Source organism: Pan troglodytes, chromosome 14 (genome assembly GCF_028858775.2).
Source record: "Pan troglodytes isolate AG18354 chromosome 14, NHGRI_mPanTro3-v2.0_pri, whole genome shotgun sequence".
In the NCBI taxonomy this organism is placed as follows: Eukaryota; Metazoa; Chordata; class Mammalia; order Primates; family Hominidae; genus Pan; species Pan troglodytes.
The window spans coordinates 41,347,760-41,367,909 of NC_072412.2; the positions used below are offsets into that span (position 1 = coordinate 41,347,760).

Below are 20,150 nucleotides of genomic sequence, written 5' to 3' on the forward strand. Positions count from 1 at the left end.
TCTCCTCTGAACAGGGCAAAACTTAACTCATAACGAGGATACACTCAAAAATGTCTTTCTTATTGCCAGGTGTTTCCACTCTTGAGGAACAGATGCCCTTTAGGAGACAGGGCAATTTGACTAGACTGGCCCTTCCGATTTTAGGTGAAAATAATCACCATAACAGCTTTTCATCTCTGGCTAGGCTTCCCAGCGACCAAAGCTTTACTTTCCGATTTCCATACCACGTAAAGACATCAGGGTGAGCACTAGGGCCCTGAGAACCCTGGAAGCTACTTCTTGGCTGGGATAGGGCTGGTTGCCCGGTGCGCTGTGAGTGGTCCTCCCTGGAGATGCTGGGAGAAGGGGCGGAGCCATCAGAAAGGATGAGCCTTCCTTGGGCCTTCGGTTCTGGTGGGGCTGCCACTTTGGGAAGGGCCCCGGGCTTCGGAAGAAAGCAAAACTAGCCTTGTGGCGAAGAAGGAGCCCAGCTGGCCCCAGGCTGTTAAGACTAAAGGGTCGAGGGAAAAGAGGCAGAGCCTGAAACCAAATCTGCGGAGCAAGCCAAGGCCTGGGGACTTGCCAGAGGAAAGGGTTAAGCCGTTTCCAAGGCAACGGACCAGGAAGCGCGCAAGACGTCCGCCGCAGGTTCGTAGGTCGCCCTCGAATTTAAAGCTCCCAAGGCTGAGTGGGTCCCGGCCAATGGATAGGCCCCCTTTAAGTCATGTGACCAGCGGGGCTGCCCCGCGGGCTGCTCCGCGGGCTGCATTGGAGCACGTGGGAAGGCTTTTTTTCCTGTTCCTTCTTTCCCTTTTTAAACGCCCACCCACTTTTGCGCGGGCTCGGCCGCGGAATTTTTCTCGCGAGAGGCGCGCTGCCCTCTCGCGAGAGAGAGTGGGAGGCGTGGAGAGTAGGCGGTGTTGCGGGCCGGAGCTGCGGCGGCGGCGGCGGCGGCGGCGGCGGAAGCCGAGGGGTGGGCAGGGCGGGGGCGGGCCGCGGGGCTGGGAGGGGGGAGGGCTGGGGGTCAGCGCGGGAGGGGGCAGCTTGCTTGCCCGGCTCGCTCACGGGTCGTTGAGGCCGGTGACATGTCTGTGAGCTGCGGAGGCTGCGGCCCCCAGGTGAGCCGGGCGCCGACGTGCTCGCCGCGGAGGCTGCGTTTAGATGGGGTGGCGGCGGGTGTGCGGCCGGCATGGATGGAGCGGCCCGGCTCCGGCGCCCCAGCCCCTCCGCCTGCCGCTGGTCCCCCTTCTGGCTTCGGGGCCGCCCGACAGCTGCGCCTTCGCATGGCGGAGGGAGGAGGGCGGGAGGAGCGCGGCCGAGGGAGGAAACTCACGGCACCGGGCCCAGAGTAGAGGGAGGTGCTGGGTCTCGAGACGCGTCTTCCTGGGGTCCCAAGTGTGGCGGTGGAGCTGCCGCCCCTTTTAATGACAGGCTGTTTCCATCCCCGGGGTGGTCTTCAGAGACGGCCCCCCGGGTGCGTGGTGCGCGTGCTTAGTGTGTGTTCGTGGTGTGCGCACAGGAACATTTGCAGCGGTTGGGAGGACGTTGCACTTTGTTCCCGAACAGCATCCTTCACTGTCAGACCCCCGGAGCCTTGGAAGCAGGCGCTGCTCAGATCTTGTGACAGAAACGGAAGGCGTCAAGCGGCTCCTCAGAGTACTGATATTTGGATTTGCTGTCAAATACTCTCCTAGGCTGTTAATGGCTTAAGGCTGGCCATAAAGTACCCCGAATGGATTGAGTATACTGCTGTTAATCCAGGCATCTAAGCTGCTTTATAAAAAATATGTAGATGTAACCGAAGTATTAAAAAGTGACAATGACAGTAAAAGCTAACATTTTTTCTGTTCCCCATATTACCAGCTTTCATTTTTTTTCTCTGCTTTCTCTGTCTTCTAAAACCACATTAAGTTGGATGTGGTTTAGCTTTAGATGTTAAGGAGTTTCATGGTGAGAAAGACTGCTGAGACACATACCTAATAGCTTTAGTACAAACTGGAGTTAATTCCTGTTTTCTTTTCAGCTTTTCAATCGCTTGCAAAATGCTCGTTTTGCTTAGCTGCTTCCCACTGTTTTCGAAATGTCATGTCGATTGTTACTTCGTTATGTCTGAAAATACTCAAAATATGGAGTATTAAGAAAAAATGGGGTACCAGTAATGCACAGATATATTTTTTTTAATGTCATGATTTTAGGATGGCAGCCCAGTGCCTGGCATGATTGGTGTCAGTTAAAATAATGCAATTGAATGATTTTTTTTTTTTTGAAAAACGCATTTACTTTTTCAAACGGTACCCTGATTATTCATTTTTTCTTGTCGTTGTTCCTCCTGACAAAACTGACCCAGGGGTGGACAGTGAATGTCACTATTGTAGCTGTAACAGTAACTTATGAAAGGTCAAAGAATGTAAGGAAATCAGGGAAGAAGTGGGTTCCCAAGCTGAGCTAGAGACTAGTGTATGTACCCACGTAACTGCAGTATCGACAATATTGATAAGGGCCTAGCAGTGGACTCCTAGGCCAGTGATATTTTGCAGTTGTTGAGGATATGGGAAGTTGCCTAAGACATGGAACCATAGTGAGAAATTCTCTAGCCTTCTCTAGCCCCCTGAACTCCAGGGATAAGTCTAGAAGCTGAAGAAGTCCTCTTTTGCCTTTAGAGGCTGGAAAGAATACGGTACTTTTAATTTTTTTATTTTTTAATTTTAGGAACTTACTGTCTGGAAAAGGAACTCAAACCAATCTGGACAATATATTAAAGGCCGTTTTAAGAGAAAATGCCAGTTGTAAATAGGTAGAGGAATTCTGTCTATACGTGACAAAAATGTGAAAGACTTAGAAAATATCTCTGTGAATGGGCAGAGGAGACCAGTGTTGATTAGAAAAAATTCCTTCTTACTCCATCTTAGCAAACTAATTTTCAGAAATAGAAAAATAAATTTTTTGGCTGGTCTTCATAACCTTTTGGCAAGGGTTTCAAACTTGTAGGGTGTGTGGTGTTTGGTTTTTCAAAAGTAATTGAAGTAACTTTGGATAGGGTAATTGATTTTGTTTTTTTTTTTCCTGTCTTGTGGTCTGCATTTTATTAATCAACTACCTGGAAGGATTGAAGGGTGAGGACAGGTCGAGAAAAGCTTTAAGTTAAGCCTGGGCATGAGTTAAGGGTCAATGAGCTGGTAATATGGGGAAGAGAAAGAAAAATGCTTTATCAGTTTAAAAACAGCCTGGAAAGATCCAAGTGTCTGGATTCTCCCAGTCATCCTTACATATAAAAGTTTATTAAAAAAATACTTCTGGGCCAGGCTTGGTGCCTTACACTTGTAATCCCAGGACTTTAGGAGGCTGAGGCGGGTGGATCACTTGAGACCAGGAGTTCGAGACCAGGAGTTCAAGACCAGCCTGGCCAACATGGAAAAACCCTGTCTTTACCAAAAAATAAAAAATTAGCCACGTGTTATGGCACATGCCTGTAATCCCATCTAGTCGAGAGGCTGAGGCACAAGAATCGCTTGAGCCTGAGAGATGGGAGATTGCAGTGAGCCGAGATGGTGCCACTGCACTCCACCCTGGGTGACTGAGCGAGACTCTGCCTCAAAAAACAACAACAAAAAACTTCTGGAGTAAAGGCATTTGAAATTTGTAGATTAGAGACTGGACATGGTAAAAGGAGAAAAGTTATCATTTTTAGAATAATCTGAGAATGTTTCTTGGGAAATAAATGGGGTAGAGGCCTGGAACAGAGAGGATGTTACTTGACTGAAAATGAGGTATATTGTAAAGAGTTTCGGTTTGGGAGTCAGGTCTATTAATTAAATGAGCCTCATTTTCTTCATACCCACCTCAAAAAGTTAGTGCGAAGCACATAGTAGCTGCTTACTCAGTGTTTTTATTTTTACCTCCCGTAATGGTTTGAGGATTCTTTGATTGCAAGGAAGAAAAAGCCAATTTAATTAGCCTACTTAAAAAAAAAGCATTTGTCATACAGTGCTGCTGAAGTCCGTTGCATGATTCCAATTCAGCGTTTTGGGAACCAGAAAGTCTTCAGGCAGTTACTCTTCCAGTTTTTCTCTGGAAGCACATGGTCTTATGTCTCTGCTACTCACGCAGGTCTGTTCCAGTTTCTTTCAGATTGGCCTTCTCTTTAAAGCTCTTGGTTTCCACTTCCCCAAAACTTTGATTTGCATGAGACTTTGGTTTGCCATGATGCCAACATCAGACTCACTGACTATGCAACATGGTTCTCAGCAAACATCTCCAAGTCTCAGTTATGTTTCTAGAGAGAGAATCCAATTGGTCAGGTTTCTGCTTCTAGCACAGTTGGCTGGAGAGTGAGGAAAGATGGGAATGGGAAAAATGGAAGAGGAAGAGACTTAGATTTGTCTCACAGTTTGCAGGGCTGCTCCTTTTAAACTGGCCATGCCAACATATTTAACAAAAGGAGAGTGGACAGGGAGGAAGTGATGGATACCTCAGGTGTGCTTTAACATCCTGCAATTTGAGTTCTTCCTCTGGCATTGCATTGAACTTGCTCTCAGCTTGGTAATGTTCTAACCAGATCTAACCAGTAGTCTCTTTACAGGACAGATTCTCCTGGGTGTGGGAGTTCAGGCAAATTACTGAAATGCTTGATGACTCAGTTTTCCTATGCGTAGAATGGTCATAATAGCACCTTCTGTGGTGAGAATTATGAATTCATGTATGTAAAGCAATTAAACAGTGTCTGGCATATGGCAGGCACAATGCAAGGGTACGGTATTAGTATTTGTTGAGAGCATACCGTGTGGCAGGTACTGTGATACAGGCTTCTGGTCGTGTTCAGAGAGGAAGGAATTTCTGCCCTCAAGAAGTCTAGAAGTCCAGTGCTGACCACTCATGCTTAAAACCATTTCTTGACTTCAGTGACACTAAATTCTTCTAACTCTCTACCTCACCTACCTTTCTGACTGCCATTTATTTGTGGTTCCTTTTATGCCGGTCCTGGAACCCTTTATCATGGTTGGCTCCATAGATGCTCTCTTGAATTTCTGTTTTTTCTCTATATGTGGATTATTCTTAGAGTAACATCTCCAGCTCTGACCCCAAGTAAATCTCTTAATTTTTAGTTCTTTTTTTGGGTATTATTATTTACATAATTTATATGTTTTGAGACATGGTCTTGCTCTGTCGCCCAGGCTAGGGTGCAGTGGCGCAATCTTGGCTCACTGCAACCTCCTCCTCCCAGGGCTCAAGCGATTCTCCCTTCTCAGCTTCCCGAGTAGCTGGAACCACAGGTGTGTGCTACCACGCCTAGCTAATTTTTATATTTTTTTAGAGGTGGGGTTTCACCATGTTGGCCAGGCTGGTCTCAAACTCCTGGGCTCAAGCCGTCCACCTGCCTTGGCCTCCCAATGTGCTGGGATTACAGGTATGCGCCCACTGTACCTAGCCTCTTGGATATTCCTATGTTGATATAAAATACTGTCTTCCAGTTACCTTCTAATTTGCAAAGCCTTCTGATTTACCTTCTGATTTGCAAAGAAAAAAATTTTCTTTCAGCATCCCAGGCTTGAAACCTTAAAGTTATTTTTCACATTCTTCTTTTTTTATGCTGTAATGTACCCTGTTAGTTAATAGGTTCTGTGTGGGCTTTTGGGTGCTTCCTATGACTGGCCCATCTGCAAAGCAGATCTGTTGACTTATTTCGGCTACTGGCAGCTTAGGATAGATCCTTATATCTGTAAGAGCTACTTAAATGCCTTTTCAGCAATATACTCTTAGAATCATGGCGTCATAGATGTCACTGATAAAAAGAAATGTGTTCCTGGGTTAAAATTCTGAACATATTTTCTGTTAGAAATAGTCTTGTGGATAGGGCTACGTACAAGATTAAGAATGTTACTCCATTTTCTAGGGAGCATATTCATGCTGAAAGCACAATCTCAAGATTTTAGTTTTTTGTTGTTGCATTTTTTTGTAGGTATTCAATTACATAGCATTTTAATTATAGCATATCATCCTTATAATATTGCCATACACGTATACAAAGTTTTATTATAAATCAGTTGTTGAAAATATTTTTGAAAGTCAAATATATTACAGCTGCACACTCAATAGTGAAACTAAGATAATCATTTGAGGGCATATATCCTTTACAGTGATTTCTTAAAACTGTATTCAAATGTAGGTCTAACGAGTTTTTTATTATGAAAATGTTAACTGTTTTATCCTCCTGCCTTCATCTGATTATTCTAATTAACTTCTAACAATGGACCGTTGCATGTTTAAAAGTTGTGTTTATTGTTGCTGAGTAAGTAGTTTTGAAGTCAATAGCCATTCACACTTAGTACTTTGTCAACTAGACCCATGTTATTCCTTTCAATACCAGTGGCTAGTTGGGCTCAAACATACCTTATAAGTAGATCTCAATCTGGAATGCAGTTGAAAAATCAATAATTTTTCTCTGTGACTGGGAAAACAAAAGTGACAGAACAAATATTCTTGGATTAATTTTGTAAAAAGTCGTTAGGTAAGTGGCCCTATTTTCTATTTGGTGATGTTGCTTTTGCCACCAAATGCCTGTCTGCATTCACGTCATTGATGAAATTTCTCTTCACCGTACAGCTCGTTCACTTCAGTAAATCTATAGTTGCTTATTATGAGTAAGGCCTTTGGGGAATGCAGAGATGAGTAAGGCATGGCGATGGAATGAAATTCACTGTTGTATCCCAATCACTGTTACTTAGACGCTTGGTGAATATATGTGTTGAACGTTGGTAGTACTTACAGTCCAGTGCAGGGCATAGACATGTAGACATTTAACTGTTACATAAGGCACTGTAGTCTAAAGTGCTAAAATAGGGTAAGTGGTGATTTTGCTCCCCAAGGAAATGTTTGGTAATATTTGGAGACAGTTTTGGTTACTGCAACTGAGTGAGTGCTACTGGCATCTAGTGGGTAGAGGCCAAGGAAGCTGCTAAGTGTCCTACCACGCATACACAGCCTCCTACAGCAAAGACTTATCTGACCCAAAATGTTAGTAATGCTGAGATTGAGAAACTCTGTAGCGGTAAGAACATATATATTGTGAATGCAGGAATGAGGTTGAGGATTAAAAAGGAAAAAGGCAGAAACTATAAAGAAGCAAATATCTTAATAGATATTAAGACATACTAAAATCATTTTATACGATTGACTGTTGTTTTGAAAAACAAAATAGTATCTGATAGCTGTAGTAGTTTTAGATTTTGTAAGTCAAATAACAGGTCTGTACCCAAGAAAGGAACTTAGCTTCCTTATTTGCAAAAAGGGGGATAACATCACTTTTATTCTGCTGTTCACCTATTAGGTATTATTCTGTTTTATTTTTCTAGTGTTTGTGTTAGGGTTTACAAGATAACTTATTACAGGTTTTCTTCAAATAACATCACTTCATGTTTAATGTAGAAATCTATGACAGTCTTTTTTTGTCTCCATCTCCCCTGCCACATTTTTTATCCTATTTTGTCATACGTTTTATCAATATGTCTGTCTTAAACCCTCTAATTAATTGTTACTATTTTTAAACAGTTATATTTTAACTGTTTAAAAGGGATTGAAAAATGAAGAATAACTTCTGTTACCCTCATATTTACCATTTCAGATGTTCTTTATTCCTTCGTGTAAGATTCAGATTTCCATCTGGTATTGTTTTACTTTGCCTGAAGAATTTCTTTCCATAGTTACTCTAGTGGTGGTCAACTGGTGGTGAATTTTCACGGCCCTTATTCATGTGAATAAATTTATTTTGCCTTAATTTTTGAAATACATTTTCATTGAGTATATCTGGGTTGATGCTTTTTTTTTTTTTTTTTCTTCTTAGTACTTTGAAGATAGTGCTCCATTGTCTTGTTTTCCGGTTCATATAGATGTGAAGTCTGTTGTCCTTGGTTCCTCTGTATATAATGTGTACTTTTTTTCTGGTCAATTAATATTTTTTCTTTATCACTGGTTTTCAGCCATTTGGTTATGATTTGCCTTGGCTTTCTTTATGTTTATTCTTAGGGTTTGCTGAGCTTCCTTGGTACTGTCAGTTTACGGTTTTCATCAAATTTGGGAAGTTCTCTGCTATTTTGTCTTCAAATATTTTTTTCTTCTGCACCCACTTCCCCAGTGCACGCACGTGCACACACACACACACACACACACTCTCTCTCTCTCTCTTTCTTTCTCTCTCTCTCACTCACTCACTCGCTTACTCCCTATCTGTCTCTTCGTGGAACTCCAGTTATTCACCTTTTATGGTGCTTAAAAAGTCACTTACACTCTAGGTTTGTTTTTAAGTTTTGTCTCTCCATGTTTCATTTTGGATAGTTTCTATTACATTGTCTACAAGTTCACTGAGCTTTTCTTCTCTAGTTTAATCTGTTAATTGTATCCAGTATGGTTTTTGTTTCAGTATATTTAATTTTCATCTCTAAAAGTTCAATTTTGGTGTCTTTTGTATCTTCTCCTTCTCTCCTTATGGTGATGTTTTCCTCTCACTTCTTGAGTATATGGAACATATTTGTACTATAGTTTTACAATCCTTTTCTGTTCCTGCCATCATCACTGTCATTTCTAGGTCTTCATTTATTGCCTTTTTTTCTCCTGGTTATGGTTCATATTTTTCTCTTCCTTTGCATGCTTGGTAATTTTTATTGTATGCCAGCCATTGAGTTTATACTGTTGCTTGCTTGATTTATTATATTACTGAAGTGTGTTGGATTTAGTTGGGGTGCACAGTTACTTGGAATCTGTTGGATTGTTTCAGGGCTTGCTTTTAGAATTTATTAGTGTGGGTCCAGAACAGTTTTTAACGTAGTGCTGAATTATTGTCTCTACTAAGGCTGCTTCTACTAAGGCTGCTGCTTCTTCTGAGGAGTCTATCATTACCTGATACATTACAAGGTTTTTCTGTTCTGGTGGAATATATTATGGTTTATCTCTAGGGCTCTCACTTACTTTCAGCTCTCCCTCCAGCTTAATACCCTGTAAATTCTAGCCATCTTGGTCTCTCCAAACTGATGTGTGTTTAAAACTCAGTGAAACCACCAGACTGCTTGGCTTTCCTGTCCCTGTATTGTGACCTGGAAGTAGCTGGCAGCCAGTGTTTCCCTTCTCTCAGGGATCACAATCCCGTGTTGCCTGTTGTCTGATGTTTAAAACCAATGTTTCATATATATTCTGTCCTGTTTTCTTGTAGTTATATTCAACAGAATATTAATTTTTAACACTTGGCCATTTGGCATTTGGTCAAAATGTGTATTTGGAGTGTTTACTCTAAATGTGATCTCAGATACTGTAAAGTAGAAATTATTGGAAACACAAATGTATTTTCACAAACTCATTAAATGTAGACATACTCATTTAAATATTTGAAGGCATACTTTGCTCTTTATTCTGTTTTATGTTTTTCACCCTACATCATGCTTTGAACTTTGTTCTTTAAATATGTTACTTTTTATTTATTAGTTCAGCAGATGTTTGAATGCCTACTATGTAAAAATACATAAAACACTTTTGTCCTCAGGGAACTTACAACAGGAGGGAAGTATGCAAACAGTGGCACCAGAGGATTAAATTATAAACCACTTAGAGAGCACAAAGGAGGTGGTTACTATTTGGGCAAGGAGGGATAAAGGAGAGATATGAGCCAAGCCTATTTTAGGGAGGGAAGTTTTTGAACTGGTGCGTGAATAGTAAGTAGCAGTTCAGCTGATGGAAGAGAGAGGGTAGATTTGAGAGAAGTTTAGGAGAATGACAGGTCAGGCAATTTACTAGACGAGGTAGTCTGTAGGAATTGAGGGGAAGACTAGTTTCCAGCTTGGCCTACTGGTTGGGTTTGGTTTAATGGCTCTTACTGAGATAGAGAATACAGGAGGAGATCGTTTAGGGAGAAAGTTTTATTTACCTTTTGAACATACAAATTTTGGAGTAACTGGGATATTTAGTTGGAAGTGTCTAATAGGAAATTAGATATACAGAACTGAAGAATAAATTAGGGAGTTATTTGCATAGTTAAAACCAGAGGTAAGGATAAAATGTCCTTGAAAAACTAAATAAAATGAGACAAGAGGATAAGGATGAAGACTAAGAAATATTAGTATTTGAGTAACAAGTTATGAAATAATTTAGGAAAGGAAACTTACATACAGAGAGACAAGTTTTTCTCAACCAGAAATTACATGTGGCACTTGTTAAAAGTACAGATTCCTATGTTCCATGTAGACCTGTTGAATTTGGATCTTCTGGTGGGGGAGTTGTGTGTGTTAGAAATAAGCTGATTGTACAGGTACTGAGGTTTGAGAACTAGTGCAGTAGGAAGAGAGTCAAGATATGGCAATATTGTTAACAGGCGCTTCACAGACTGGCATGGTTAATTCTCCTGATACAAAAAAGGTCAAGTAATAGGTGATGTCAACTTGAACATTTCTTAGGTCAGAGGAGATAAGGAAAGACTTGGAGAATATATATTTTTTAATTATAAAAGAATTTATGTTCATTCAGAAAAGTACAAAACTCAACATACATAGACACAAAATGAAACACCCATGATTGTATCTACCCAGATGAAACCAATGTCTGTACTCATCTAGTGTATGTCTTCTTTTGTATTACATATATAGATACACACATGTAGTTATACAGATTTTTCACAAAATGGGATAATGCTAATATGCCAGAACCTGTCTTATTTTACTTAATGATCTACCATCTTCTCATATTGTAGATAGATGACATTTTATAAAATTTAAAAGTCCCACTTGTCATGGGTGACCACTGGCATCAGTTTAGTGTACCTCCTTCAAGTCATTTCCTGTGGATGCACAAATATTTACATATGTGTGTCAGAGTTGTGTCTGTATATAATTTTTTCTTTCTTTCTTTTTTTTTTTTTTGAGACTCTGTGGCCCAGGTTGGAGTGCAGTGGTACAATCTTGGCTCACTGCAACCTCCGTCTCTTGGGTTCAAGCAATTCTTGTGCCTCAGCCTCCCGAGTGGCCGGGATTACAGGCATATACCACCACACCCAGCTAATTTTTGTATTTTTAGTAGAGTCTGGGTTTTGCCATGTTGCCCAGGCTGGTCTTGAACTCCTGGCCTCAAGTGATCTTCCTGCCTTGGCCTCCCAAAGTGCTGGGAGCCACTGTGCTAGGCCAGTCTTTTTTTTTAAATTACAAGTGAGAGCATCCTATTTACACCATTCTGCAACTTGCTCTTTCACGCCAGTATAGATCACTCTAACTCATTATTTCCAATAGCTGAGTAATAATCATGTGAATTTATTTGAATTGATGAACTTCTAGATTATTTTCAGTTTTTTCATTTTATTTCAGTGAATAGTCTTTCACATATCTTTGTGAATTTTGTGCAAGTATATATGTAGGATAAATTTTAAGAAGTGAAATAGCAGGACTAAAGGATATGTGTATTTATTTAAAGTGCCCTATATCTCTGTTCTCTGTATTCTTTATAATTGTTTCTGTAATTGCTTTCATTTGTTTACTTTTGCATTCTGTGATTTTTCTTAAAATCTTCTTGGTTTTCCATTGTTTTTAGCAATGTCTGTTCTGCTTTTTTGTTATTTCTAAGGGGATTTCATTTGTTTAGTGATAGTTTTCTGTGTGTTTCCTGAGCTATAGTGGCTCACTTCGTAGTTGTTTGCCTTGTCTGCCTCTTTCTTGTCTCTCATCTGCTTTTTTCCAAGCCATGTAGGTTCACTTTAATTTCTTTGACTATAGATAACGCACTTAGTTATTCTTTGCTTAGGACTCTTGTTTCTTCATCCAGAATAGGGCACAAAGCAGTAAAGCACTAAATGAAAAGTTTATCATAATACAAATGTATTTTAGGTGAATATACTGTATTTTTGTTCTTCTTGTGAAATCTGTCAAAAACGATGTGCTCTCTAATTATATAAGATGCTAAAGAAATCCTGCTCTAGTAGCTGTTATCCTTTCTTCCCCCATCAATCTTTGCATCATTTCCAAAGATGATTTTTTTCTTTGCTTTACAAAAGTATGTCGTATCATCTCATATTGGATTCACTTTTATGTTGCACAGATAATCTCTAATAGATTTCTTTCTTCCTGAGACAGTATTTTATTTATGTTTAAATGAAAAAGTGGTGGAGTAAGGCAGTAAGTTGTTTTTCTTCCATGAGTGAAACAGAGTGTAAATATAGAATTAAACTGTTTCTCTTTCATTAATTTCAAACAATGATTTGAATTCTGAGATAATGTGAGTCGCAGGGGCATGATTATATTTGTCTGGATTTTTTCTTTTTGTGTATATTGTATGTTGTTTGTTTTCCAGTGTTCCTTCGCAGATCCCATACTGAATTCCATTTGCTTTATTATTCAATCTTGAATAAGGGTGTTTTATCTGGATCTGCTCTTCAGGAAAATTGTGGGTAAAGTGAACTGGGGTAGCCAGCCCTGTCAAATCCCGGATGTTGTTTCAGAGCACTCCCACCTCTCCCTGCCCAACTTTGAAACTGTTTCTTCTACCTTAGGTGCTTGTTGCACCTGAGGGTGAGCAGCTCATTTGGATAGTTGGTCCCATTTATTTGATGGTGAAGTCTCCTGGGAGTTAATGTTTATCTTTGCTCAGTTGACTTTAGTCAGCAGCTGCAAAGGTAATTGTTGTTTCCTGTCTCTTTTCCCTACTTCCCTTTTAGGCAAGGTTAGGAGCAGACTCAGAGAAAGTGATGTAAGGCGTGCCATTCCTTTGTCCTGCAGTATTGTTTTTAATGGCTGCCATGGCGTCATTGTGGGAATGAACCTAAGATCATTTAATTACTCTCTTGTTTCTGGCATCTAGATTGCTTCGTATTTCTATTGTGAGTTGTAATGAACCAGACTATAAAACCTTTATGCACTGTAGAGGAGTGGTGAAGAGCCCCAGTGCTGGAGTTAGAAAATTTGGACTTGAATCCCACCTGTGCCATTTATTTACTCTGTGGGCCTGGGCAAATTGCTAAGCTTCCTCTTGCCTCAGTTTTTCTCATCGTCAAACCGGGGTCCTATTCTGTAGTCTTAAGGACAACATGAGATGTTTACATAAACCTCTTAGCAAAACAGAACACTTGGTGCATTATGAGCCCTTGTTAATAAACTAGATGCTCTAGGATCATTATTTGCTTTGATGCATTCCCAAAAGCAGAAATGCTGAGTCAAAGAAGTATTTCCAGGGTTTTGACACGCATTACAAAACTGCCCTGCAGGTGCCACTTTACTTAGGAGCCTTCTTTGACAGTCTCTGGTTTCTTGGAACCCTTATGTTGGCTTCTATGTTTTATGTTACATTTGAGAAAAGCCCACTTGCCTCTGAGGCTTTCTGGCAGTTGAGGAGAACACTGTGGAGAAGAAAGGAGAGTGAAGTGGCCTGGGACAAATAAAAGGATTATCTTTTTGCTTTGGCCACTATACATTTTTATACTTAAACCTTGTTTTGATAATTTTTGGTCCACTTGATCATTTTGGTCCTTAGGTAAATATTTAAGTCTTCTTTTGCCTGTGTTTTATAGTTTTCAAAGTACCTCCCATAAATTATTTTTCATTTGAGTCTCACAGTAAACTTCTCTGGTAAATACGGTATCATATACATTGAGGAAAAAGTTCCAGAGACATTGCAGTTTACCCAGAGGAAACAAAGCTAATAAGAGGCAGCACAGGGAGACGCATGATCCTCTTCTGGATTCTGGGGTATCACCCTTTACCTTGTGCTGTTGGGAACTCCTTGTGTTAGGCTGAGCCTTTCTCATGATGCTGCTTCAATTTCAGTAATTAATCAGATTTTATTGTTATAGAGACCACTAGGGCTTATCTTAGTTCAGAATAGAATACAATCATACTTCTTTGTCTAAAAATTAAAATGTAGAAATCTCTAAAGAAGTGTGTGTGTTTGTGCACTCACGCTATAGTCTTATCTGCATAGCAAAAGAATATACAATTTGAACTTCACTAAAATTTAGTTTTTTAAAAGTTCTGACGGTGGGGGGCTAGATTGAAGTTTGTTTTTGCGTATAAATCTCCTCATAGTATAAATTTATATTAACCAAATGTCTTGGAAACCTCAGCTAAGCAATTCATTTTTTGTCTTTTTGTTTTTTTCAGAAACTGGGTCTTACAATATTGTCTAGACTGGCTTTGAACTCCTGGGCTCAAGCAGTCCTCCCACATCAGCCTCTCGAGTAGCTGAGACTGCAGGCATGCACCACTGTGCCTGGCTTCAACTAGGCAGTTCTTGATAAGACCAGATTGATTTTCTGAAAATACTTGAAACTAAGAATTTCTTAAATATTTATTTGACTTTTTAAAAAAAGTATTTAGTTCCCCACTTCTACTCTTTATTGTGATGAAACTTTTTCCTTTGAAGGCTTTGAATGCAGGAGGGCCATATCTATCTTGTTTCTCTTGTATCCATAGCATCTAGCACAAGTAGATTTTAAATGAATGGACAAGATACTGTGGTCAAATGCAGATACCGAGTGGTTAATGCCTGGAGTGGATTTAAGTTCTCAAAGATGTTAAAGCATCTTTAAAAAGTTGAGACTTAGTTTTGAGTGTTTCACCTGGCAGGTGTTGTGTGTGTTAAGTACTGGTAATCATTTGACTTGGATGTCTTCTGAAATTTTGTCAATGGTATGCTCTTAAGCTTCCTATATAAAGAATGTATCTAATTTGATATGTGCAGATTTCTCATTCGTCTATTATCAAACCCTTCTGCCCAAGAAATAAGAATGTCAAGAGCATTCACTGTTGCCATAGAGATAAGAGAGTGTCTTGGGAGGCAGGGAAGTTGGAATTCTTTTTGTAATATTCTCTACTTAAGCTTCTATTTTTAAAATGTTTTTTAAAAAACTTGTTTTTCAAATCTTTCTCTTTGACACTTTGCAATAAAAAAGGGCAGTGAGATTGAATAGGTAAGGGTGTAAACTATTTTATAATTTTGAACCAAAATATAAGATTTTTATAATAATTTTCTATCTCATTAAGGTACCAATATTCATATATTTTTCAAATATTCTTGCTGGATTGCAAGTAAATTGGGGGGGGTGCTCAGATTATTTTTGTTTTCATTTTTCTTTTTCTTTTAATGACTGAGTTAAAATAAATTAATTTAGCACAAAATGCTTGCCTGAATTGTTAAGATCAATAAATAAGTTGTTTTCTTTTAATATGTTTTCTTTAGGTGTTTTGTGGATTAACTCTTCATTGATTATATACAACAAAAAATAGTTATGGCGACTTTCAGAAACAATCACATGAAGACTAAAGCATCTGTCAGAAAAGTAAGTTCACTCTATTAGGTTTCTTTTAGTGAAAGTTTTAATTAAAATGTTGATTTTTTTTTAAGTCCTACAGCTATGATGTTTTGTTTAAATGAATCTTATTATTTGAATTAGTAACATTGAACTACTGCAAAGATTGGCATGTATGAAAATAGTGATACAAAATCATGATTACAGTGATTTTATTTCCTAAAGATCACAGTGCTTTCTCCCCATTTTTTCTCTACACATAGATATCCATCTGCTTTTTTGCAATATAGGCTGTTAGGTGTAAGCTTTCTTATATACCTTTAGCTTTACCATTCATTCATTCCTTCATTCAGCAAATACACACTTGAGTTCTTATAAGCCAGACCATATGTTAGATGTTGGGTAATCAGTAACAAGCAAACAAAATATGATTCTTAATCCTTTCTTCCTTCTAGTCTAAGGAGGAACCTCCTCACTTCCTTTCTTAAAACAATTTGGTTAACCTTCCATTTCTTGACATTTTTGTCTTTGCTAAAACTTTGGAGGCACTACCCATGAACAAAGAAGGGAAGAATGGAGCCTGGAAGATAATTAACAGTCTTTGTTATTTCTTTTTCTGGACTTCATCTTCTGCATTATATGACACCATTGACCAATCCTTACACGTTAAGACAATATTTGTTTCATTATAGTGTTTTTCTTGGTTTCCTTCTCTTTTATGGTAACTCTTGTCTCCTTTGCTAATCTTTCCAAATTCTAATTATCAGTGTTCCTATGAGCTTCTGGGCCTGCCATTCATTTATGTAGAGAGCTAAAAGATGTATAGGTTTGACTGCTAAGTCTAAGTGGATGGCTTCTAAATCTACAGGATGCCTGCAAAATAGAAAGTAAACTTATCCTTAAACAGTATGTTAATTACTTTTTTTTTTTTGGGACACAGTCTCGCTCTGTTGCCCAGGCTGGAGTGCAGTGGCGTGGTCTTGGCTTACTGCAAGCTCTGACTCCTGGGTTCATGCCATTCTCCTGCCTCAGCCTCCCGAGTAGCTGGGACTACAGGTGCCCGCCACCACACCTGGCTAATTTTTTTGTATTTTTAGTAGAGACGGGGTTTCACCGTGTTAGCCAGGATGATCGCGATCTCCTGACCTCGTGATCTGCCTGCCTTGGCCTCCCAAAGTGCTGGGATTACAGGTGTGAGCCACTGCGTCTGGCCAATTACATTTTAAAGTAATATGCTCCATATGTTTTGAGGTAAATTACCTTTAAATTTAATAGGTCCACTTTTTAATTTGAAAAAAGTACAATAAAAACTATTTTCTGTTTCTACTCTTTGTAAACTATAGTGTATTTATTATACTTTTTCAGATTAGCAACTAGACCCATAGCTTTAAATTGATTATACTGCTGGCTTTAAACTAATAACTAATAATATATACAAAATATAATAGCAAACTGATAACCATGGTCTTCAAGAATGATGCTACCTGACTTGAATATTTACCCCATACATTGCCAGAGATTCAGGGATTAGACAGCAGCTGAAATTTCATACTATTATTACCAGGTTAGTGTCTTTTGTTATTCAATGTATTGTCCATATTAGGCACTCAGTAAAGATTTAATTTGAATTCAACTTGAATTATTGGAATCCCTTTTAGATAAAAGTATGTGAATCCAGATATTACATACTGTTTATATAAACAGTTATGCACACACATACACCACCTTCTACATCTTGGTGCATCTTAATGTCAGACACTTCCCTATTGGCTACTGTGGAAATTGAAAGATATACTTGAATTCTTTAGATTTCACTTTAATTTGCATTAAATATAGAGATACATTAAATATTTATTGGGAATTAATGTTGCAAAATTAAAAATAGCTATAGTTTCTACCCCAGTAATTTTTTCTAACATTTTATTATGAAAAATTTCAAACATATAGAAAAGTTAAAAGCATAATACACACACAAACCCACGTACCTACCACCCATATTCAACAGTAGTTAATAATTTGTCTTGTTTGCTTTGTGTCTGTGTATGTGTGTATTTACTTTCAGGCAGTACCATTTGCAAGTTATGATCATAATGTTTCTTCACCCTGAACACTTCAGCATGCTTCTCCCAGGAATAACAACATCTTCCCACATAACACTAATACCACGAACACATCCAAGAAAAATAAATTCCCATGTATCTAATACTCAGCCATACTCAGATTTTCTGTATTACCCCCAAAATATCTTTTATAGTTCACTCTGCCCCTGTTTGGATCCAGTCTTGCCTCAGTCTCTGTTGCCTTTGGCAGTTAGGACTTAGCATTTCTTTTGGTTTGAAAGAATTTTTCCTTTTCTTCATTATATTCAATTCTGACATCTTGAATAGGCCAGGCTAGTTTTATTTTCTTGTACCATGTTTCACATCTGGATTTCTCTGGTTGTTTTCTCATAGTGCTATTTAATTTGATCCTCTCCCTTGTATATTTCACATAAAGTAGAAGTTATATTTAAAGGTTTAATTGGATCAGGTTAAGCATTTATGGCAAGAATACTTTATAGGGTGATGTGAGGACAGAATTTCAGGTTTTCCCATGATCAGTGATGCTATGATTGATCAGTTGACTAAGGTGATAACCCTGCTAGCATTTCCATTGTAAAAGTACATTTTCTGTTTTTTGGTTAGCACATAATCTGTGATGATACTTGGCTGTGTGCAAATATCCTTTTTTTCCCCCAACAACCATTGAGCTAATGTTTTTGGCATCCCTTGCTTACCCTTTCCTGAATTCATTATTTCATGGGAGTTGCAAAATGGTGATTTTCCTAATTCTACTATTCCTTTCACATTTATTTGCTGGTATTAAAGAAAAGCTTCCCTCATTCACCTTTGATGAACTATATAGTATCTCCTATAGAGGCAGGGCAAATGCCCTTTAATTACCAGTTTTCAGATTAATGACAGGGCATCATAGTTAACACCAGTGGTAGCAAGTGAGTTTATTTCCCCACATTAATTCACTAATTTATTTGTAATGCTCTGGACTCATGGATTTTTGCAGTTCTATATTTTATAACCTTTTATTTCTTTACAGTCATTAATTCATTCATCTATGTAAGTTGCTCAAATTGTTCCAAAATTGATACCTGAGAGCCCCTCCAAGTAGGTGCCTATATCCTTTTGTCTCAGGCTCATAACTTTGATTGCTTTTTCACTTTCTGGTTGTATCCTTTTGGTACAGGATGACCCAATTTCACCTACTTTACCTTCCTCAGACCTGAAATTGGCTATTTTTTTTTTTTTAAAGAACCCTGAATAGTATTTAAAACCCAAGATCTGGATACTAGGAGTTGTCTTTGCACTTACCGTGTCATGAGTTTATATTGACAGTTCACGTTCAGATTTCACATATTTTTTCCTGTTTTGATTTCCTGTTTCTAAATTAGTGTGAAAATCCCCGTTTATTAAGGAAAACAAAATTGTTTAAAATATTGAATATTTTCAAGCCCACAGAAAAGTTGAGAAAAAAACCTAGTACAATGAGCACCTCATATAGTCTTCACTCAGATTCACCCTCGGTTAGCATCATACCTTTAAGTATGTCAGTATCATTACCACCTCTTTGAAAATCATTAATTCAGTAACATCATCTAGCATGCATTCCAAACACAGATTTCCCTGTGTCTCAAGTATCCTTGTAACTTTTTCCTTGCTTCTCTTCTAGGATCCACACTGTATTTGGTCAAGGTTCACACACTGTATTTGGGGATTGTATCTCTTTGGTCTTCCCCATTCTAGACCATTCCAATAGTCTAAATTCTTTTCTCATGCAGCAAATCTTCTGAAGAGTCTAGGCCAGTTGTGTTGTAGAATATTTTTATATTTGGGTTCATTTGCTTTTCCCTGTAATTAGATTCAACACGACACCTGAAAGGTGATGTTGTGTTCATTCCGGTCTATCAGATCTGAAGTCCGTATTGTTGATGTTAGGCTTGACTAGGTGGTTAAGGTAATAACCACCATATATCTCCAATATAAATGCACATAATCTCTTTATGATTAATACACTTAATAAACTATAAGGTGATCCTCTGAGACAGTATGAGTGTCCTTTTCCCCAGCTTTTAACCCAGTAGATTTAGGATACATGGATAATCCTTTCCTAAATCAGTAATTGCATTGGGAGTTTACAAATGGGGTTTTCTAACTTTGTCATTCTGTCCATACTAGCCAGCATTTTTAGGTAAAGGAGCTCCTCTGACTTTGTCTCTTTTAATGGACTCACAGATTTTTTTTAATCCAGTAGTCATAATTCATTACCATTTTCATTCTTCTTGATTCCACATTGTCCCATATTTGGCCAGTGGGAATTCTTTCAAGCTGGCTTCTGTGTTTTTTGAAATTACCCTATTAGTCTTTGAGCATTTCCTTGCATTCTGGCACAGTTAGATGTTCCAGGCTCGCTTCATACATTCTCAGCCTCAGACCTGGAACCAGCCATTTCCCCAGGGAAATCTAGTTCTTTTTATTGGTGATAGATATTTAGAGACCAAAAGCTGGGTGCTGAGTATGCTCATTGCCACTGAAGGTCATTGTTTCTAAGACTTTTCAGTGGAAAAAAGATAGTACATGTATTCAAAGAATTACGAATTTGTAATGACAGGTCAGATTCAAATGTAACAGTACAGCTTTTTATCATAAATTCTTTGAGTTTATATTTGTACCTCTTAGACTAAAGATTTCCATTTATTTTAATTTATTAAGATTGCAGCTGTTTGAGTTAATCTAGTGTGAGGTTCTGAAATATGGGGAAACAAAGTGAGTGAAACACAGTCTGTGACTTCCATAATTTGTTTTAATGGGTAGGAAAGAATCTGATTATAGTAATTATATGTTTTTTGTTTTCGAGA

General features: G+C 38.6%; 1 protein-coding gene across 12 annotated transcripts in view; it reads left to right on the forward strand.

Moving 5' to 3' along the window:
* The first annotated feature begins 200 nt into the window (after window positions 1-200).
* AKAP11 (A-kinase anchoring protein 11) overlaps window positions 201-20,150 on the forward strand; it is a 51,920-nt gene continuing 31,970 nt past the window's right edge. For 2 of the 12 annotated variants that reach the window (XM_054665225.2, XM_063792095.1), the window contains exons 1-3: window positions 1,058-1,097; window positions 1,499-1,635; window positions 15,172-15,271. In XM_054665225.2, coding sequence (XP_054521200.2) covers window positions 15,221-15,271 — 51 coding nt within the window. In that variant the 5' untranslated portion in view covers window positions 1,058-1,097; window positions 1,499-1,635; window positions 15,172-15,220. Of the gene's footprint in view, window positions 628-725; window positions 1,098-1,498; window positions 1,636-15,171; window positions 15,272-20,150 lie in introns of those variants that run through there. The other 10 variants (XM_009440565.5, XM_063792094.1, XM_009440564.5 and 7 more) reach the window with 8 other exon arrangements.